The following is a 23,277-nucleotide window of genomic DNA, read 5'->3' on the forward strand; positions in this document are numbered from 1 at the left end:
CAGCATCCGTAGATGCAGCAATATGACATCACACAGCCGAGGCAAGGCCTGACCAATGTGGCAATGCGGGTCTTACGCAATACTGCCCATATAACAGTCGGCAGCTCATAACGCTCACGAACTCAGAGTTCCCTTCAGGGCCCTGATTCGACTATACCGACAGCAGCCTTGCTTGCAAGGCGGGAACCTCCAGGTTATAGAACCTGATAAATGTAGACGGCGAGGCCCAACCTGCCGCCATACATATATCCTGCAAGGAGATCCCAGTAGACCACGCCCACGACGAGGCGACGCCCCTTATGGAGGGTGCTCTGACGCCCAGCGGGCACTGAAGGCCCCTGGAAGCGTAAGCTAACGCTATAGCGTCAACTATCCATCTGGATAGAGTCACCCACACGCTTCACTGAAGCGAGAGCCAACAAGAATACTGTCTTGAATGACAGATGCTGAAGGCTAACTGATTGGATAGGCTCAAAAGGGGGACCCTTCATGGCCTCCAAAACCGCCGCGAGGTCCCACATAGGGACTGACGGAGGTCTGGGAGGATTCAGCCTCCTAGCTCCTCTAAGGAACCGGATGACCAACTCATTCCTTCCTATTGACTGACCGAGCGCTGTTTCAGAAAACGCTGCGATGGCCGCCACATAAACTTTGAGCGTGGATGGGGCTCTGCCCTTATCCAACAACTCCTGTAGGAAGGAGAGAACCTCCGTCACCTCACAACTAAGGGGTGAACATCCTCGAGCTGTGCACCAGCTGGAGAACACCGACCACTTCGAGGCATACAGACGTTGTGTCGATGGAGCTCTAGCCTGAGTGACGGTATTTAGCACTCCCACTGCGAGATCAGCGGGTAACCGTTGAGCGCCCACACATGGAGGGACAACAACTCCGGTTGAGGGTGCCAAATCGAACCCCTGGCCTGCGAGAGGAGGTCCCTCCTCAACGGTACTGGCCACGGGGCGACATCTGCTAACTGCATCAAATCTGGGAACCATGGTTGGTTCTTCCAAAGAGGTGCTACAAGCAGTATTGAACATCTCGTTTCTCTCACCCGTTCTATCACCTGCGGAAGGAGGGAGACGGGAGGGAAAGCATAAAGCGGGCAGCACGGCCATTTCCGTGACAGCGCGCTTTCGTTCTTGGAAAAGAACGCGGGGCAGTGAGCGTTTTCGTGGGACGCGAAGAGGTCCACCTCCGCCCTGCCAAATCTCTCCCACAACAGCCGGACTGTTTGCGGGTGTAGAGACCATTCGCCCGTAGGAACCTTGCCTCTGGAAAGCCTGTCTGGACCCAGATTCTGTAGCCCAGCCACATGCACTGCCCTCAGCGAATGCACGTTGCGCTGAGCCCAAACCAGGAGGCGTTCCGCCAGCCTGTACAGGTTTCTTTTCCCGAGACCGCCCTGGTGATTTATGTAGGACACCACAGACATGTTGTCCGAACGGACTAAGACGTGGTGGTCCTTGACTTGGGGACAAAAGCGCATCAGCGCGTTCTCCACTGCCAGCATTTCCAGACAGTTGATATGATGGAGCTTTTCCCGTTCTGACCACAGGCCAAAGGACGGTCTGCCCTCGAGCAGCGCTCCCCATCCCGAAGTGGAGGCATCCGTCGACACCATCTTCACATTCGGGTAAGTCCCCAGGCTTACACCTGATTGGTACCAGCCGTTTGCTGTCCAGGGTTTCAGGGCTGTGACACAGCTCTGATTGACCTTGAGACACAGTCGGCCAGACACCCACGCTCTGCGCGGCACCCGCGCCTTCAGCCAGAGCTGCAGGGGGCACATGCGGAGCAGGCCCAGCTGCAGAACCGGAGATGCTGAGGCCATGAGGCCCAGCACCTTCTGACAGTGTTTGAGCGAAACGGTCACGCCGCAGCGGAAAGAACTCGCTGCGCGCTGAATGCCCAATGTCATGGAACACGAGTTCAGAACTATACCCAAGAATCGTCTGACTGGGGTTCAGCAAACTCTTCGCCCAATTGACACTGAGACCGAGCTTCTCGAGGTGATCGAGTAAAACGGTCCTGAGCTCCGCTCGTGATCGAGCCAGAATCAGCCAGTCGTCCAAATAATTCAGCACTCGCACGCCTCTGAGTCTAAGAGGAGCGAGCGCTGCATCCATGCACCTCGTAAACGTATGAGGAGCCCGGACAAGCCGAACGGCAGGACTGTAAACTGGTATGCCTGGCCCTCGAAGGTGAATCTCAAATATCGCCTGTGACTTGACGCTACCTGTATTTGAAAATACGCGTCCTTCAGATTTATCGACATGAACCAGTCCCCTCTGCGAATCTGCGCGAGGAGCTTCCTGGTCGTAAGCATTCTGAAACTGCGTTTCATCAATGCCTTGTTCAGCTGTCTTAGATCCATTATGGGCCTGAGACCCCCGTCTCTCTTGGGCACCAGAAAGTATCTGCTGTACAGCCCCCCATCGCTTTGAGCTCGAGAAACAGGCTCTACAGCCCCTTTGCTCAACAGTTTTGATATTTCGGCCCGAAGTATGTGTGCTACTTCTGTTTTGACCGTAGTTTCGACGCGCGCTAAAAAGCGCGGAGGGCGTCGAAAAAAACTGTAGCGAGTAGCCTCTCTTTATAATGCCTAGCACCCAATCCGAAACCCCTGGAAGCGCTGACCATGCATCTGCATTAATGGCTAAAGGCTGGATGCGGAGCGCGCTCTGTTGACTGGGCAACGGCGGCGCTTGGGTGCGCTGCACCATGGGCGTTATGCCTGTGGCATTTGAGGCGGGGAGCGCGCTGATCACAGCGGGCAGATCGCTAGTCCTCGACCCCATCCCGGTACTTAACCGATTGGGGGAGGGCTGAGCGGGTCCCGTGGGACTTGTGATGTCTGCGAGTAACTGTGGGCTGCAAGCGTGCACATTTACCACTTTCGACTCAATGTCTGCCTGGGCAGAGCGTACGTGCATGGGTTTCGCTTTTACAGAAACCACGCGCCATGTGTGACATAATGTATGTGGGCACTGAGGAGTGGGGACGTTTACTTTGTGGCGCGCGTGACCGATCTGAGTCGATATTATGTGCGCGAGCCCTGTGTGCAGGTCTGTGCTTACATGTGGAGATGGGCACCGAGGAGTGGGCATCGTCACTACATTTATAGCACCATCGGCTGTGGCCAGACGAACGTGCACGGGTTTAGTTTTTACAGAAACCACATGACGCGTGTGACATAGTGATTCTGGGCACTGAGGAGTGGGCACGTTTACTATGTAGTGTGCGTGATCGACTTGTCACTTTTATGGGCGCGAGCCCTGTGTGAAGGGCTGTGCTTATATGTGGAGATGGGCACTGAGCAGTGGGCATCGTCACTACATTTATAGCACCATCGGCCGTGGCCGGGACACCAGAAATTACACCTTTTTCGGGAAACATCTGGGTAGCCGTGATAACGGTTTTTGTGTGCAGACAAGCGGGCAACCGTACAGGCTTGCGCATTGCAAAAGACGCTGAAACAGTCACAATCCCTGGAACTGAAACAGCGGCGCGCTTAGGTGAGAGCCCGGCCACAGCGGAACTCGTACACCGGCGCTTCGATGAAGCAGCCATCGTGTATAGTGCAGACGCAGCGTCATGCAGCAGGCATAGATGGCTTTCCTAGGATGGCTTCGGGGCTCCCGGCCTCACCGTAATCCTCTGCTGCTGTCCCCGCATCGCGGGGCGACGGCCGGTAGAGCGAGAACGGTGGTCTCGAGCTGCGTTGCTGAAGCTGTTGTGATAACGGCTTTTGTGTGCAGGCAAGCGGGCAACTGTGCAGGCTTGCGCGTTGCAGAAAACGCTGAGACAGTCACAATTCCTGGAACTGAAACAGCAGCGCGCTTGGGTGAGAGCTCGGCCACAGCGGAACTCGTACACCTGAGCTTCGATGAAGCAGCCATCGTGTATAGTGCAGACGCAGCGTCATGCAGCAGGCATAGATGGCTTTCCTAGGATGGCTTCGGGGCTCCCGGCCTCACCGTAATCCTCTGCTGCTGTCCCCGCATCGCGGGGCGACGGCCGGTAGAGCGAGAACGGGGGTCTCGAGCTGCGTTGCTGAAGCTGTTGTGATAACGGCTTTTGTGTGCAGGCAAGCGGGCAACTGTGCAGGCTTGCGCGTTGCAGAAAACGCTGAGACAGTCACAATTCCTGGAACTGAAACAGCAGCGCGCTTGGGTGAGAGCTCGGCCACAGCGGAACTCGTACACCTGAGCTTCGATGAAGCAGCCATCGTGAGTAGTGCAGACGCAGCGTCACACAGCAGGCTTTAGATGGCAACACCGCTTTTGCTGCCGTCCAGCAGAGGGCGGACAAAAGTGCGTCGCTATCACCTGTTCCACCGGCGGAAGTGACTGGTAGTTTTTAGCATCATCCAGTGTGGAGAATGCTAGTGAGACAGACGAACGAGTTCGCGCTGAATATGGACCGTTCCAAGCCTTCGCCACCCCTTCATGAAGCTCAGGAAGAAATGAGGCGGGCTTTGAGAAGTACGCTCATCCGAAAGGAAAATACCATTCAGCCGGGAACGAGAGGGGGGGCGCTGGTGCAGACCACTCGCGGCCGAGACTCGTCGCGGGCCAACGTGAGCACTCGCCCCGGCTCCTTCTCGATGTCAGCTCGTCTGCTGGGCTTCTGAGCAGAAGGCGCGAGATCCTCGGAGCTCGCCCAGCCCTCACTGCCCGAAGCTAGCAGAGAGCGCGTGTCCTCTTCCCCCGACGCGGCCCTGAGATTGACTTCCTCGGACGACGTGCCGGCAAACAGTGGGCGCTGCCCACCGGGAAGCGATGCAGGGGAGCCCGGTGAAGCAGGGCGAACCGGCGAGCTCGGTTGAGCTGAAGACGGTTCCGGAATCCGCTGGAAGCGGCGCTTTCACGGCGCCTCAGCGCAGCGGAGAATGCAGGCTCAGAGAAAAAGGCCAGGCTAGTCCTCAGAGTCACCATGGCAACAGCTCGCAGTGAGGGCATCCGCCGTCAGCGAGCGCGAGCGCTGCATGATCTTCACCCAGGCAGGAGACACAGATGACGTACCGGTCTCCCTCGCTGAGTGGGGCTCTGACGAGCCGCAGGAAGGCATCTTAAAAAAGACGCAAGCTCTTTTACGAGTGTGTGTCGCAAGGCGAACACACACACACACATAAAGAACAGTTGGATATAACAGAATTGAAAGGATATAGGCGCCGGACAGCGCAGCAGGAACGGCAGTGGAAGGCGGCGAAGGCCAGCAGCTTCAGAATGGCTCGTCCCGCTGATATGCTTCTCAGTCGTTTTTCAATCTTGGAAACCCTTTGGCTTCGCAGAAGCCTGGTAGTGAGTATTCACTTGACTGGCAATCATTGGTCTCACTGAAGCTGATGAATGGAACTAGCTGATCATATAAACACACCAGTCTCACAGAATAAACAACAGCTGGGGCTGTTCGCCTGGCAGCTGCAGACGGGAAAGAGGACTGAAGCATAAAAAAGCCTCAAAACTATGTAGCCACTCATTAATGTCTATCACATCATCAGAGATCAGTTGAGGACAGCTGCAAAATGTCTGAAGGAAGGCAGACCTGGCGGTGTAGGTTACCACATTCTGCATTTATTAGAAGCCTTGAAGCTTTTTCTAAGAACCCAAATTTGTCTGGGCATTACATTAATGATGACAAATCTGTGCTTTAAAGGATAGATGAGATCATGGCATCACAGTCTGTGGCAAAGCTTACCTTTCAGTTTCTCAGCCAAAAGAGCTGCTTCATGCTCAGAGAAGTGCATTATGGGAGGAGGTGATGGAGGTCTCAGCCAGTCCTCCTGGATTTTCCGTCGGTGCCGCTCCTCTCGTGCCAGCAATCTTTGTTTGCACTCCCACTCATACAAGTCATCTCTCGCCTGAGCAAAATCTACATGTATGCGGCCCGAATCCTTTTTATCAGTGCTGGAGCCAATGCGCATCCGATAGCCTAGGACAACAAACATTATTCAGCAAACAGAGCTCTCATACAGGCTGCTTGCATTTATCAAATATCAGTGCACATTCAACATATTAAATATGAAAAAGGATTTGCTTCCTGCAACATAAAGCAACTGCTGAACAAAACAGTAAAGCCATGCATCAGCTTATGCACTTCTGTATGTTGCAGCATATGCATCAGTTGTTGCATGTGCGCTGGTACCTAGCTGATTGGAAGATGATTTAAGCTGGTCTTTTCAGCAAAGAAAAATGCAAGATGCTTGTATGTTCATACTATGGTAACATTGATTATTATAAAACAAGAGAAACACACAAAACATTATGTGTATTAAATTAAAAATAAAAACATAAGAGAGGTAATGAAACAAAACAAAAAAAATACATCTAAATAAAAAATAAAGACACACAAGAGAGGTAGAAAAAGTAATCAGTCCCCTAACAAAACAAACATTTACTTGTATAAATAAAAACACATCAGAAATATAAACAAATCAAACATTTACTTGTATAAATAAAAACACATCAGAAAGATAAACAAATCAAACATTTACTTATATAAATAAAAACACATCAGAAAGATAAACAAATCAAACATTTACTTGTATAAATAAAAACACATCAGAAAGATAAACAAATCAAACATTTACTTATATAAATAAAAACACATCAGAAAGATAAAGAAATAAAACAAACATTTCCTTGTATAAATAAAAACACATCAGAAAGATAGAGAAACAAACAATTAGTTCCCTTACAAAATGGAATAAAAAAACAAGCAAAAACAAAAAGGCAAAACAACAAGAACGAAAAACAAAGACACACCAGAGAGGTAAAGGGCCTTGTCCACCATGAACTCCTCACTAAAACGAATGTGGCAGAAGTTTTTCTTGCTCTTGCGGATTGCGACAATCTCGCCACACTGGTCAAACACTTCTTTAATGATCTCCTCTGTTGCATTCTCTGGAAGGCCACCAACGAAAACTGTCTTGCACCCTGGAGGTCTCTCTCTGGTGGATGGAGGAGGAAGGTCTGCACAATAAGAATAAATAGAAAGAAAAAAACACTTACAAACAATATTGCCTATTATATACAGCTTATTTTAGTTCCCTTCACTACACAACTTTAAAACAGGTTCATTCATTATGAACAACATTTAAAAAAAAAAAATGTTTACTTAAATCAAAATGAAATTACCGGTATGTGGGAAATGCAATATACACAGAAACTTGGACTCAGGTACCTCTGATTATACACATATATAAATGTGTGTGCTTTTCGTGGATCTTTTGTTGGCTTGGTGCTAATTGCATTATATAAGTCGCTTTGGAATACAAATCGCAGCTGGTTTCAGATGACTAAAAAAACAAGAATTAGTATTTTCTGGAATATTTAGTAAAATACAGTACATATAAAATAGTTTGAGGCCACACTGAAAATCTGGGACTTAAAATATTTAAACTTATGAACAATTATTATATATATACACATTACCTTATATTGACATTACATTGTTGAATAAACATTAATTTACTTTCATTAACAAGAATATGCATTTGATTTAATTAGATTCGTATGCAGTATGCAGACCATGTCGGTAAAGTTAACTATGTTTAAGGGTTCATTTAGATTTATAGTATTTAGAACAAAAGCTCTACAGATTCAATAATTCATCTTTTTCTGATTTTCCACATTGGAGGATTTAATAAAAACTGTCCTGTGGTTATTGCGATTTCAGTAACCATAAAACATTTGGCATAAAGTTACAGGTTATTCAGTGGAACATTTTACCACACAATTACAGGTCATTAAAAGTGCCACAGACTGTACTTCATATATTTTCCTGAACTCAGTGCAAATAAATAAGTGCAGGCTACATTCATTTGTGCGCCTGCTTTTATGGCGCAACCACTAATGATTTTCCTGCAGTAGGCTGCTGTGAAATGCTTACTGGGATTCTGCGGGAACAGTGTGCAGCTTTTGCAGTGGATGATTTCCTTTATAACAGGAAGTTCTGCTGCCACAGGATGGGGCTGAACCAGACTGATGCCAGCCATCATGGGATTGATTGGGGTGATGATGCCAAGGTTGGGGTCAAAACCCTGTATACAGATGGAGTCTGGTGAGAGAAACAGATAAAGTCCTAAATGTAGTCATTGATTTGGACCTCAGCACTGAGCAACCATCTGAGCAAAACCACAAAGAAGCTGGTAAAAGACCAGCGGAGATGAGAAGAGGCCAGGTCACTGCTCTCACTACAGACGACAAAACCCAGAAAATCTACTAAAGATTAGTTTCTTCTTCAATGAGCCTTTATCACACTAAACTGCACAGGATCTGAGACTGGAACGCATTGGATTTGTGCAGTAAACCATGTGCACTGTAAACCATGACAGAAGTCATATACCTGCATGCTCATTTTTTACTGTATATACATGTTTGATGACAGCGCTATTTGATAGAGAAAAACAACTAAATCTGTTCAGTGTCAAAATTTTTATTTGTTCACGTGCAGACCCTAAATTTAATGTTCATTTTAAAAAGAAGAAGAAATGTTGAAACATCTATAAAAATGAGAAATGTATGTTTTGTCTTACTAATAAGGCCTCTTAACTAATAAGGCCATGTTCAGTTCATTATAATTACTGTGCTGAGTCAACCACTTATAAGCACTCAGTAATTTGTTCTCATTAAAACAGCTTGACATACAGTATTATGTAAAATGTATAAAAATCCACCAGCATATTTGTTTTGGACTGTTTTTCCTTGTAAACAGTGCTTGATCTGTGTAAATTTAACCACCTAAGGGTGGGTCCCAAACAGAAAGCAGTTTCGGCCCAGATCTGGCCCACATTTAGACCGCATGGATTTCATGCGGGCCAGATGTGGGCCGGTCCTGGGCCGAAACTGCTTTCTGTCTGGGTGTAGATTTTCAGCAAATGTTAATTTCTGGGTGATTTGTTCTTTTGATGATGGTTGACTTTGAAGAGAGCACTTTAAAATGGTATCGATAAGACTGATAAAACTAAAGTTTGGCAGTGGGTCAACTGCTTTCAAAACGTTTTCTCTCTTAGGCAGATTTAATATAGTTTGATGTAGAAACAATAACCTACTTAGTGTTAGTAGCTTATAGTGTAACTTGAGCTTCTTTAAATTTTAATTTTAACTAGCTTGTACCTTGTCAAACTACAATTTAAACATATTTTCACCAACACTTAAACATTATTCAGTTACTGACAGTTCAGTATTTTCACACTGTTTTCACACATATTTCAACCTTTATCTGGACAATTCCCACTTACTTTGTCCTGTAGTGACATAATACAATGGAGAACCCTAAATCTAACATGAGATGCTTGAACTGGAAGAAAATCTTGAATCCCTTGCTGGAAAAAGAGCTGATGAAAAATCTCCTAGCGGCTGCAATCGTGAAAAACGCATTGGCAGATCCATGCAAAAGCCCAATCAAAATGTAAACAGGTAAATTACACACACGCCTTCACATTTATCGTTTCTTAATGTTGTTTTTCTTCAGTCGGAATGATTCAAGGACTACCCAAGGCTTTGCCTCACAGCTCCTGTTTCTTTTCCAAAAACCTGCTTCAGGTTTTATTTGTCGGTATTATCTGCTTTCCATTAAAATTGGATTCATTACGAAGTCAGCAGCTTGCAAAACATTTAGTTCCTACAGGACACAGCTGCTCGTCATTTCAGAGGTGAGACTGCATTAATCAGAGCCCATCACAAACACCATTACTAAATGCAAAGGCCCAGCAGTCCAAATATATTATCTGCAAGGAAATGTTTTATGGTCTCGCTTTTTTGGGAGGTTTGAAAGATTTCCAGTCATTGCTCACCATATGCATAATTCTCCACAGCACCTGAAATGACAGTGAATAACTCTAGCAGCACTGAGTCACACAACAAATTAAATACTGTGATTACATTTAAAGAAGAAAAAAAAAAAAACGTCAAATTTGCTGTGCCTTTTTGTAGGGCTGCAAAATTTGGCCGGTTATAATCACAATAACAACAACAACAAAAAGAAGAATTATCATAATTAATAATAATAATAATAATTATTATTATTAATATTATGTTTTTTAAAGCTCCAAATTTGCTGTGATATTTTGTAGGGCTGCAAAAAAAAAGTGGCCAATTATAATCACTATAGTAACAACAACAATAGTAGTACTGTCAAGTTATTATCATTACTAAATTTGTATTGTAGCAAAAATAAGAAATATTACTGTTGTAATATTTCACTGTAAAAAAATCAAATAAAAAAACAATCCTAAAATCACAATACAAATTTTCATGGCATTTTTTATTTTTTCTTTTTCAAATGTTAAATCATCAATTTAACAAACATGCAGTGCATGTGTACTTCTCCAAAATAACAGCATGCAGCTGTTTCTGGTGTAGCTCCCTTTCTTTCTTTTCTCTTCTTCTTCTAAGCCTCTTAAAGCTGCCTTGGTTGAATCTTGTGTATAAATCAGTGCATTCATACATTCAGGGCTTACACCATTTCTGAACCCAAATCTCCCAGCATGCTCTGTGTAAAACTCTCACAATGGAGCCGCAACAAAAGCAACTCCTATTTGCTAGAAAAAAATCATTTATATTTAGAGTACTGTTCATTGGTGTGCTTCATCACTCCAGCAGGATAAAGCCATCTGAAAAAAAATAATAAATACAAGTTCTCACAAAGCATGTCTTCTAATGAGCTGGTGCAAATAAACATTTATAATCAATAGAAAATGTGCTGAAATACTGAGAATGAAACTGCCTGCGAGGACAAATTGTGTGAGTGGGCATCTGCTCTGCGAGCAGCAAATTTATGAGCAGATATGGGACAAAACAGAAGCTGTGTGTTTGTGTCATAAGGAATAAGTGTGATGTTGAAGTGTGCCTGGAAACATGCTGAGGGAAATTAAAACAAAGCTCAGAAGTTATTTCAGCATAATCTGTTATATTCGACAGAAACCAGGCAAATCTTTTACAATCATTCCTTTGAAGCTGGAATTTCTGACAGCGTCACTATAGTCTTTGCGGAGCCAGAGACGAACCAGCTTGTTTTTTCTCAAAGGGCCAGCATTTGTGCTAGTGTGACAAAATCCTTTTTCAGGTATCTAGAGGCATATTGCTGAAAGCCTGCATGTACAACACGTGTGAAAGAAACACAGAAAGGATGAAAGAGGATACAGTATAAAAAGTCCTTGCTGGAAGTGTTTCTTTTAGCTTTGGCGTATTACCAGAGGCTTTAGCTCAGAAGCTGAGGATAATAGTTTTAATATTCATTCTTAGATGATTTCTGAAATCAACCAAGAACAAAAAAAGAAAACCTTAATGCAAGTCAACTGACTTGTGCCTTCCCAAATTCTCATAATTAATCATGATCTGAAATATCAGCTCATGCATTTTAATCTAAGCCTAATTTGCCTCAATCCACGGCTTCCCTAGTGTGATAGTAATTATCCAAACCAAGGAGAGTGCTGGGGATTAGTTTACAAAAAATGCAAATATGCAAACAGCGCACAATCAGTTCTCAGCGCTCAAATACACACACAGCAGTCCAAATGTTTATCGTGTAGAGTATCTCTCGTAAATACAGTAGGTTATGGATTAAGTGAACATGAACAGGTGGGTGAAAACTGAACGTGTGTCAGGATTACATGCATGCCTTCCGTCTTAAAGGGACAGCATTTCAAATTAAATACCTATCTGTCATTAATTAACAAAAGATGTTAAATAAATGTATACATGTTAAGTAAAACCTACTGTATCTAAAAAATGAGTTTAATTTTTATCTCTATTGTATTTGTCTAATTGTGCTTCTTTATATATATATATATATATATATATATATATATATATAGTATAAGTTGCTCCTTTTTCACTTCTGTTAAAGGGATGGTCCCCCCCCGAAAAATTTAAATTGTCATAATTTATTCAAGATTTTCCAAATTCAGTCCTTGATTCAAATTTCTCATAAGCTTAATTGATTTGGTCTAAAGGGAGAAGATCTAATGATTATTTTCATTTAAAAACTACATATAAAATAGCTACCAAAATACATTTTGGTAACCAGGGCCGTGCAGAGACCTTTGGAGGGGCAGGTGCTCAAAGTATAAAAGGGGCACATGGAACAAGGTTTCAAATGGCGCTGTTCAAAATATCAATACAGCAATATATTGTGATGCATTCCTTGCTGATTTGTGTATCGATATGGATACGGTATTGATACGGCAGCAAATGCTCTGATGCAGTTTTGAAAAAGAAAAAATAATAAAATAAAGATTGATTTTCTATATACGAAAATTATATAAGAAATTTTGTCTTGTTTCCTGGGGGGGGGGGGATAAATTAAGTGCATTTTACTTAAGCAAAATTATATGCCAGTATGGTAATAAAAATAATCTTAATGCAAATGGTAAACCTTATTCTGAGTGTCTATTACTAAGTGCAAATCTACTGTAGCTCCGCCCTCCATCGACACATAAGGTTAAATATGATATGTGAATAACGGCTTCAGTGGTGTAGGCACTAGGCAGTAATGTTTTTGGCACGGAAACTAGCTTGTAACGTGATTGATTGGGTTAGAGTCCGGCTTTTGCCGAGCTCATTCATCTCATTTTTCCCATCACATGTCACATTAGAATTTGTTTTCAATAAAAATGAACAAAATGTTCTAAAAGTGGAAGTAAAGTGCCTAACGAGTGTTTAATAATGATACAACTATTTATAATTGTAATAAATATAATCATTTACAATCTGTTATTATTGCATCCTGTTAATGTATATAAATAGTGAGGTGCAAATGTATCTGCCAGTATAAAGTATAACTAGCATCTAATTATTATTTACACTTAGCCTATTGCAAAGAACTGCTACTTTTACATCGTAAATAGAATATATCACGATTTTCACTGTAAATTTTTTTATGTAAATAGCATCTTGAGCTACTTGCACTTAGCCTACTGTAAATAGGATCTATCGCTAAGAAAGTATGTTAATTCCACTTAGTGTAAATAGCCACTGTCATATTTTTCTTACTCTATTGGCAGATCATTTGTAAAATTAGAAAAATACACTTAAAATATTATTATTAATATGATTATCTTATATATATTTTTTGCCCATGAGATACCATAAAATGATTAGCTATTAATTCATTAATCTAATGTTCTGCCAGTTTTCACCTGTGATATTATAACACTGATAAGAATTACATTTCTATCGAATCTGAAGTATGCAGATGAATTTTTGGCGGGAGCTGTTGCCATGGTGAATCGTAATATCGGCGCTCCATTGATACTGGCTTTTTATAGTTGTGGTGCACGCACTTAACTCAGAGTCAGTCAATTTAGAGTTGATTAAACCAACTCATTTCAGCTGTTCTTTAATCGAAAACTAAGTTTCCCATCGAAACTTCAGATTCAATTCAGAGTTCAAGTTTAAACCCAGAGTTGGTTGAACCTCCTTAGTGAAACGGGCCCCAGCTCTATTACTTTCCACTCTCTGTCCATTTGGAAACAAGGCATAATTTACTATTTCAGCATTAATCTATTATTTTAACCATCACTACTGTCTACTCTTGGACCTAATCAATAACTCCACCTTAAAATATTGATACAAAACATTAAAAAACTGATACACTGGAATACAGTGATTAATATTATTATTACTGTTGCAGTTGTTGTTATCTAAAATTGAACACATTTGCAATGTAAACAAATGACAGGCTACAAGTGTTATTCATCCATCTCCTTCACACTGCACTTTGATGTCAGGTGTCAGATGTCAAAAAAAAAAAAAAAAAAAAAAAAAAAATTATATATATATATATATATATATATATATATATATATATATATATATATTAATATCACATGATGGCGGCCTCTGTGGGTGTGAGTGCGGCGGCTCGAATTTTTAGCCGCCCGCGTTTAAAACCAGATATATATAGAACTATGGATGGCAAGATCATTGTTGAGGATGAGTTGCTTAACTTTCTTGCTGTTAAAATGAAGACAATGAATCAAGATGAGATCGTTTTGCTGGCTACAAACACATTTGACTCAGAGTGGATAGAGTCTTCCAAGAAAGTTTTGTTTGATCTCTGCACTACCACGCAGCGCAATGTTGCCCATAAAGGATCGCAGAAGGACATTAACAACATAAAAAGCTGCCTCAAAGTGTTGAATGAGTGTGGTGAGAATATACCCAGATTTGTTTCCCACTATTTGGAAGAGCTACCTCCGGTAACTTTTTCCAACATGGATGTCTCGTGTTTACTCGGGAAAGTGGAGCAGCTGGCATCTGAGGTATGCGCCCTGAAGCGCGTAATGCAGCTGCAGGTGAATGTGTCTGAGGATCTGCGGGAAGTTACTAAGGATATTAACCGGCGAGTGGGTGCTTTGGAAGCATCTGACCTGGCTCCTGGGGCTAACCGGGAGGTGTCCATGACTTTGGGTAGAGGTGCCGCCGGCCCGGACGTCTTGGCGCTCAGACGTGTCTCAACGGATGGACCGACGTTGCGTGATGGAATGGGGGCTGTGTCTGGGGATCCTGATCATGGCCTGGAAGGGGCTACACCCACGGAAATCCCGGCAAGATTAACTGCTATACCTGGCTCGCCCAAGTGGAGCCAGATTGTTAAAAAGGGAGGACAACACGGCCCAGCGCGCGCTGGTGCCAAACCCGGGGCGCGCACAGCCATCTCGGGGCCGGAGAAGAAATCAGGCACGTCTGTGGTTGGGACTGGAGCTGCAGGTAACATCAGAACTGTCAAGACCAAACTGGTGAGTGTGTTTGCTTCTAAGTTTGCACCTGATCTGGATGCGGAAGCTCTCTCCGGTTATCTTGGTGAGAAGCTTGGATGCGTGGTGTCATGCAACCGGATCGGTAATGGCAATGGCAGATATAGCTCTTTTAAAGTCTCTGCTGAGTGTCATGAGGTTAGTGAAATGTACAATCCGGAGCTCTGGCCGGACGGGGCATTTGTCCGCCGATATTATGAGCCGCGCCGGGTGGATACTACCGGGGTTAAGGCTGTCTTGACTATTGCTATTTTGTCTGCTGAGCCAAGAAGTGGGTCTACTGGTGCTGCGAGCACTTACTAGTTCACTCATATGACTGCTCCTCTTCGTGTTTTGTCCTACAACTGTCGTGGCCTGCGTCTGGGCCAGGGCACAGGTGACAGGGCTCGCCGTTTGGTTGTTGACAATCTCTTGCAAAATTGTGACATTTTGTGCTTACAAGAGACGTTTCTGGCAAAGCAAGACTTGGCAAAATTAAACATTCTTAATGTCAATTTTCATGGTGCAGGGGAATCAACAACTGATCTTAGTTCGAGAATAATCAGGGGTAGAATACCTGGGGGTGTGGCCATACTGTGGAACAAGAGACTTGATTTACTTGTTAATGTGCTTAGGCTTGATGTAGACTGGTGTATTGGTGTTCAGCTAAGTTACAGTGGCAGGGAGTTCATCATACTTAATGTTTATACACCATATGAATGTATCCAGAATGAAGCTGAATATCTTAATAGGCTTGCTTTTATTTATTCTTTTATTCAGTGTAGCAATACTTCTTGTATTTATGTAATTGGGGATATGAATGCTGACATTGCAGACAGAAATTCACTGTTTGCTAATTATATGATCCAGTTTTGTCAGGATAACGGTTTAATGCTATCAAGTCGAGAGTTTCTACCCTCAAATACTTATACTTATATAAGTGAGGCTTGGCATGCTGCCTCATGGTTGGATCACTGTATCAGTACAGCTGATGCACACTCTTCTATAGTGGGTATGGATATTTTGTATGGGGCAGCCACCTCTGATCATATGCCTGTGCTTATATTGATAAATGTTGAGGATATGCCAATGCTCTCTTGTGATAGTTATGATTGTAATACTGAATTTTTGGACTGGTCTACCCTTTCAAGGGAGGATATTGCTGGCTACTATGCTGATACAAATAGATTATTGAGTAAAATCAGTCTTCCCAGTGAAGCAATCAGGTGTAGTGATCCTACCTGTAATGACTGGAAGCACAGGGAGGAAATCTCCTCTCTATATGATCATGTTGTGAGAGTCCTTTATGAAAGCAGTAGACCCTATTTTAAACGGAAAAACAAAAGGGGTAAAATGAGGCCTGGCTGGAATAAGTATGTGGCCGGATATCATGAGGAAGCTAAGTTAGCGTTTAAATCATGGGTGTTGGCTGGCAGACCAAGGCAAGGGCCGCTGTTTGAACAAAAGAAAAATGCTAATGCAGCGTATAAATATGCTGTCAGATTTATCTGTAAAAATGAGCAAGCTATGAGGGCAGATTCTATGGCCGAGAAGGTAATGGATAACAACACTACTGAATTTTGGAAAGAGGTAAAGGGTATTAACAAATGTAGTATACCACCCCCATGCACTGTAGATGGTATCTCAGGTGTTGAGAATATTGCTGAGATGTGGAGACAGCACTACAGGACCTTGTTTAATTGTGTTAAAAGTGATATTTATATGTCTGATAATGTTAAGTGTGTTGATTTTAAGGCAATTTTTTCACATGAGGTATCACGCACTATAAATAAGTTAGCAGATAATAAAGCAAGCGGGTTGGATCACATCACTGCTGAGCACATTAAATATGCCAGCATGAGGTTAGCCCCCCTTCTTGGTATCTGTTTTAATTCCTTTTTAATTCATGGTTTCCTGCCGGATACAATGATATCTGTCTTGCTTGTGCCGGTGATCAAGGATAAGTCTGGTAAGGTTGGTTGCTCTGATAACTACAGACCAATAGCCCTTGCCAGTGTATTGTCTAAAGTTTTTGAAAGCATCTTGTTGAGCAGAATTGTGGACATTATCCCCTCTACTGACAACCAATTTGGTTTTAAATCTAAACATGGCACAGATATGGCCATATATTCCTTAAAGGAAATTGTTAATATGTATAGAGATAAGAACTCCTCAGTTCTAATGAGTTTTATTGATGCCTCAAAAGCTTTTGACCGCGTCAATCACTACAAGTTATTTGATAAAATGAGTAAGAGAGGTGTATCTAAATGTATTGTGAGAATTCTGTCCTACTGGTATGCCAACCAGTCTATGTTTATAAAATGGGGCCACTGTGTTTCTGCCTCTTTTGGGGTCAGGAACGGGGTCAGACAAGGTGGAATCCTCTCCCCTATTCTTTTTAATATGTATGTTGATGAGCTCTCTGTCTGCCTGAATTCGTGTAACACTGGGTGTATGATAGGTAACACTTTAGTGAATCATATTATGTATGCAGATGACCTTGTGGTCTTCAGTCCTAGCAGTGTTGGTCTTCAACAGCTTCTTAATGTTTGCTCTGACTATGGAACTGTTCATGACATGAAATTTAATACATACAAGAGTGCGGTGATGATTTGCAGAACAAAGGAGGATAAATGTCTAATGTTTCCTCCTTTTAAATTGGCAGGTAATACCTTGAGAGTTTTGAGCAAATACAAGTATCTTGGGCATCTCATTACAGACCAGTTGAAGGATGACCTTGATGTTTACAGGCAATGCCGTTCTTTATATGCTCAGGCGAATAGTTTGGCTCGCAAGTTTGGTGGGTGCACAGATAGAGTGAAAGTTGCTTTGTTCAGAGCATACTGCACTCCTCTCCACAATGCACACTTGTGGTCTAGTTTCAGCAAAGCTAGCTTGCATAAACTCCAGGTAGCTTACAATGATGCACTAAGAATTCTGCTGAGAAGACCACGCTGGTGTAGTGCCAGTGAGATGTTTGTGGCTGCAGGTGTTAATACACTGCAAGCCACACTGAGAAATGTTATGTACAAATTATATGTCGGCTGAATAACTCAGAGAATTACATAATTATGGCATTGATCAGCATCAAGTTTAGCACTTCACAGTATAAGTCCAAGTTATGGAAGCATTGGTATAGTTGTCTCCTCTGAAGTTTTTTATTGTATTGTGTGTAATGTCAGTGGTTGTTGTTTTGTATTTGGACCTGTGAGTCTGTAATAAAGTTTATTATTATTATTATTATATATATATATATATATATAATAATTGTGTGTGTGTGTGTGTGTGTCACATTTAAATATAATTATATTTTAATTCATTTATTAATTGTTTTTATTTTTGTAATGATAATTCAGAGAATGAGAAAATCTGAATAAACCTTACCAGTGTTGTGATAATTATTTTTAAGGCACTCTATGTTTTAAAAATAAATAAATAAATAGTGTAATATAATACTAGTTTAGTCAAATAACATAAAAAAGACCAGACTCCTCGATGCCTGTGAAACTTTTCTCCCTCAAACAGCACGCTAACGTTACTTCTACACTACAGGCTACACACAGCAATATAAACAACATATCTGCATGTTCTCACATCACATCGTTCTTTTAAAATAATAATAAGTAAATAAACATCAAAATCACTTCGCTGAGAATGAAATACCACTTACCAGCTGCCGCGGTGTTAATAATATCCTCTAGCAATTAAAAAATGCGCGTGCAGCTTGAGATGGATCGTCCCGCTCGGAGGAGGTCCGCGTCGTCAGGTGAAAGGTCATCATGTGGGTCATTTTATTTAAGGCTAAATTATTATTAATACATTTGACTAATATTTAGATTGGGCATGGGCAGGCATTCACAAAAGGGCATGTTATTACAAAAGATTTGAGAAAAATTTGCTTTGACAAAAGGGCACTTTGGGCACCAAGGGGCAAAGGGGCGGGTGCTCAAGTATTAGTGGTTGAAATTATGATTCTTTCAAGAGATTTGTTCATTTTCAGTTCGTTCACAAAAATGATTCGTTCAGAATCGTTCACTGATTCATTCAGTGATTATTTCTTCGTATTACACAAAATATGCCAGCAGTTGGCAAAAAAAGAGTGTATATGTGTTATGTCAACGAACGTATTCACTTGTTACAACAACTGATCTGGCTTTATTAAAATGTGTGCATAAACGCATTCAATATATAAAGTCTAATTAAGTTGTTCAGATGAACAAAGCATGAGGTTTTCTTGCCTAATTAGCATTTTAATTGTTTGATGAGATAGGTTGTATATTATATATTCACATTCATAAATCGGGGATTAAAGTGGAGTTCTGTATGCTAAATATCAAAACAAGCGTATGTGCACAGTACCTGTAACTGCGCTTTGCATTTTGCGAGATTGACATGCTAAATAGAAGACTAACCCAGTTTACCCTCATTCATTTCGTTCACGAACGAGATAAGCTATGTACCAGTTCATTTCATTCACGAACGACATGTATCCGTTCATTCAACTCGCTCACGAGCTACATGGGTACCAGTTCAGTCATTTCATTCAAGAACGATAAGATCTCTAGGACTGAGTTCCCAATTCGCCTACTTATACTACAACCTAAAAGTATGTACTTTTTATGTGAGGAAAAAGTACATACTTTTGAGTGTGTAGCAAATGAGTATGCACGTTCTGGGACATACTTCGATGACGTCATGCAACGTGAACGACAACGTGGTTGCCTAGTTACGCACACCACAACTGTTAATGTTTCATTCATTCATGTATGTCCAATAAAATTTTATTTACTATTCCCATCTTTTTTTCTCATCGTTTTTTTTTCACAATACATTTTACAATGTGTTCTTCTACCAAGTTGAGGAGTGAAGAAGCAGGGCGGCGTCGTCGTAGAACCTCCCGCACGCAATGGGTTGTGGGCAATATTAGCACTTAGAGTGTGCATTGATCTGCACTTCGAATTCTAATCGGAAATAATAGACCATCCGGGTATCTTTGGAATACTCTTTTCAACATACTACGATTTGGGACGTACTAATTCTAGTTTCGCATACTATTTAGGACGGATAGTATGCGAAATTGGGACTCAGCATAGATCTCGTTCAGACTCATATGAAACTCGTACATTGAAGGGCGTATTCGTTCACTACATTCAACAAATCACATGCTCTGTCACATCTCATACTCGAAGGCTATTGGCTCGAGGTTGAGTTATTCTTTGACAGGATGAAATGGTTGTTACCCGGTTCACCGAGCTGCGCATGCGCTGCTAATAGCGTCGCACTGCTGTGGAGGGAGGAACTTCAGTGAACGAGAAATATAAGTCAGTGGATTGCATGAACGAGAACGATTCGTTCACCTAAAAGATTGAACGATTCGGTCACAAACGACACATCACTACAGTGTATGGAGAAAACAAACTGCCAAGCACTCCAGTAGTTCACTTGATGCATCCACAGCTTATTTGAGATAAAATCATATATGTCAGAGATTATTTCTGTGCAACTAGCATTTACAAGAGCAGCAGAGCTGTTATGATTGCAGATGGCCGCTGATGATCACTGGCCAATCAGAGACAGCAATGAGGAAAATCGTCCATCTCTACAAAGCTTCAGTCAGATGGGAGGATTGAGACCAGTGCCCAGTGTTTAAGACAAGAAAGCGCTGGGTGCCACCATCACACCAGGACGTGAGCCTTTCAGAGCTGCAACATAGCATTATCTCAGCTGAAGAATAAAGCTTAACAAACTGTAACATGCTTCAACGTAATAGTGTTGCTTCTAAAGGTCACATATTTGGCAGGAGAGGCTGGTGCCTGTGCTGCTTACCAGAGGGAATATGGGAACCCCAGTTTAATATCTGCTTTTTATTCCCCTGCCGTGAAAGGGAAGAGCAGGGAGAGCTGTGGATCAAACAGCAGGATTAGCACACTGGAGGGAGGGCGCAGGGCTTTACCTGAGACCAGCTGCTGCCCGGTTAAGCCCATCGGCACAATGCCCAGGTTATTCATGGCAGTGGCCCAGGCGCCGGGATCAGCCACGGGAACAGTGATGTGGCTGTGCTCGCTTCCCAAACTGCCGATGCCGTCTGCTGCAAAAAAAAAAAAAAACAATACAGTCCAATAGGCCCTTATGCACAATGACAAGTACCTTTAAAACACACACTGGCTAAACAGCTGCACTGTCACTCAGCATAACATGGCTGCTATGCTTTACATCAGAGGCTGGTTGCATCAATTGTGTACAGACTACAGTATATGCTTCTCTAGTTCAGGAGTGTTCAGTTAAAGCTTCAAGAGATCTAAATAGAGTTCTAAGGTCCAGATAATTATAACTTATACTGTTTCAGGAGCCAATATGGCGTGTGTGGTTATGAAATGAAACCAGCAATGTGTGTTTCAGAAACACTTGCTATAAATGTGCAAGTTGGCAGAATAGTAAGAAATTATAAACCCTCTGTCTCTGCAAAACTGCTGCTTTGTCAAGTATTGTTATTTTTTTAACTGCATTTGTTACTATAAGAGCTTGTATCGAATTAGCATTTCACATAGTAATTCTAAAAAATGCTATGAAAATTTCCTAATTTAGAATAAAAAACAACATCATATAACACAGAATGTTAGCATTGACACAATTGTATATAAGCCTATAGACAGAGAAACATATAAAGTCATTTATTAGGCCAGAATCCAGAATGTACAAGCTGGTTTTACAACTGTAAGTCATTTAATTGTGTATCAAATACAAATACAGTATTCATAAATAATTGTATGTCATAACTTAACATTTAACAGAGAAAATGGACATTGCCCACCACAGCCGACACGAGCACATGGGAGATTTCAGTTGAGACTGGTGTTAGCGTGTTGCTAAGCTCTAATGATATGAAGGATGTTAGCATGCACATAGTTTTAACTAGTTCTAACTATTTTTTGTTTCAAATTGTTTATGTTGATGTGGCAAGGCGGGTTAGATTCCGCCCTGTGATTTGTGTTGAGTGACGGAGCTGACAGCCTATCAGAGTCTGGGTTACCAACTGGTTTGTTGGCTTCTCCTGCATTAGTGCAAGTTACGCGAGGTACTGTTTATTTACCCGTGGTAAATGTGGGAACCATCGACGTGTTGCTCTATGCTAACACTGTCCTTGGTACATTAAATAACGTTTGTGTGGTTAGCTTGCCATCAGGAATTAGTGAGGTCAGGTCTGTAGAGGCAATGGTGGGTTCTATAGCCCCTGAAGCGAGCCCTCGTGTTCAGGAACAAATTGAAGCACTTGATCTGTCTGTTTTATCGGAAGTAGAACAGGGTCAGGTAAGGGATCTGCTTTACAGATTTCAGTCTGTGTTTTCTATGCACGAGGGTGACTTGGGATGTACAGGTTTGATTTCTCACGACATTCCCCTGTTAGACACCGTTCCTGTCCGGCAACGTTACAGGCGTATACCTCCGTCAGAATATGAGGTGGTGAAGTCTCACATCAAAAGCTGGGGGTAGATTGTGGCAAGGCGGGTTAGATTCCGCCCTGTGATTTGTGTTGAGTGACGGGGCTGACAGCCTATCGGCAGCCACCCCTGGCTTATTTAAGGCGGAGTTCAGGTTACCCGGTTATACGGCATCGTCACAGACTTTGTTGTTGTGCGCGTGCAGTTCCGTGGGAGCCAGGTTACTGTCCGAATTAATGCGACGTTGCTTGTGGGTGCAGGCTGTCCCTATCCGAGTGCGGCTAATGTGCTTGAACGGATGTAACATCTCTGTACGCTGGCGGGTTGCCTGTTGTGAACGAGACTGCGTGTGAGTAACTTAATCCTCTGTGGGTCTAGCGATCTACTACGGGGTAGGTAAATCTAACCACTTGAATTACCTGAGGTGGGTGTTTTTCTTAAATTCATTCATTAATCGTTCTCTCTTTTTAGTGCAGTAAACCACTTGTGAGCGGTTCATCATTGTGGACTGGAGGCAAAATGCTCCATTGATAACGTCGCTAAGACGGCACTGTTGTTTTCTGCTGCCATTTAATATCACTGTGATCATCGTGATTCATTATTTGTTTTCGTTAGCTCACATTGCATCTGCATATGGTTATAAAAGCTGGTTGTACTAGTGTGTGGCTATTGGCTAGCTTCCGAGCCGTCCGTCCATGCATGACGTAGCTGCATGTGATGGTATAATTTAGCCTCACTTAATATATAACCACCAGCCTTTGGGTTATCCTTGAGCCCTTTGCTCTGTGTGTTCCTCGAAGATTGTGAAGTGAGCAACATTTCTTTGTCTTGTAAGCCTGGTTTTTGATTTCTGTGATTTAATGTCTAATTGTGTTTTGTGTGGTTCATTTCATTTGGTTCATAGCCTTTGGCTGTTGTAACATGGCCACATTGTGAACTTTCTAGGTCACTACCAGCCAGGCTAACTACGGTGCTCAGTGATTTGCAGACTGTTGATTTCTTTGTTGAATTTGTTTTATTATAACTTCATAAGCTCGCAGCCAACTGTGAAGGTGTATTATATTGTGTTTTTGTTTCTTTCAGGAGCTGAAG

At 42.5% G+C, this 23,277-nt stretch overlaps 1 protein-coding gene across 6 annotated transcripts in view; it reads right to left on the reverse strand.

Moving 5' to 3' along the window:
- LOC132152717 (ecto-NOX disulfide-thiol exchanger 1-like) overlaps positions 1 to 23,277 on the reverse strand; it is a 108,795-nt gene that overhangs the window by 24,895 nt on the left and 60,623 nt on the right. For 4 of the 6 annotated variants that reach the window (XM_059561551.1, XM_059561553.1, XM_059561554.1 and 1 more), the window contains 4 exons: positions 20,700 to 20,834; positions 7,897 to 8,064; positions 6,771 to 6,977; positions 5,704 to 5,937 (listed from right to left, as the gene is read on the reverse strand). In XM_059561551.1, coding sequence (XP_059417534.1) covers positions 5,704 to 5,937; positions 6,771 to 6,977; positions 7,897 to 8,064; positions 20,700 to 20,834 — 744 coding nt within the window. The remainder of the gene's footprint in view (positions 1 to 5,703; positions 5,938 to 6,770; positions 6,978 to 7,896; positions 8,065 to 20,699; positions 20,835 to 23,277) is intronic. The other 2 variants (XM_059561552.1, XM_059561556.1) reach the window with 1 other exon arrangement.

The sequence above is a fragment of the Carassius carassius genome, chromosome 11 (genome assembly GCF_963082965.1).
Source record: "Carassius carassius chromosome 11, fCarCar2.1, whole genome shotgun sequence".
Taxonomy (NCBI): domain Eukaryota; kingdom Metazoa; phylum Chordata; class Actinopteri; order Cypriniformes; family Cyprinidae; genus Carassius; species Carassius carassius.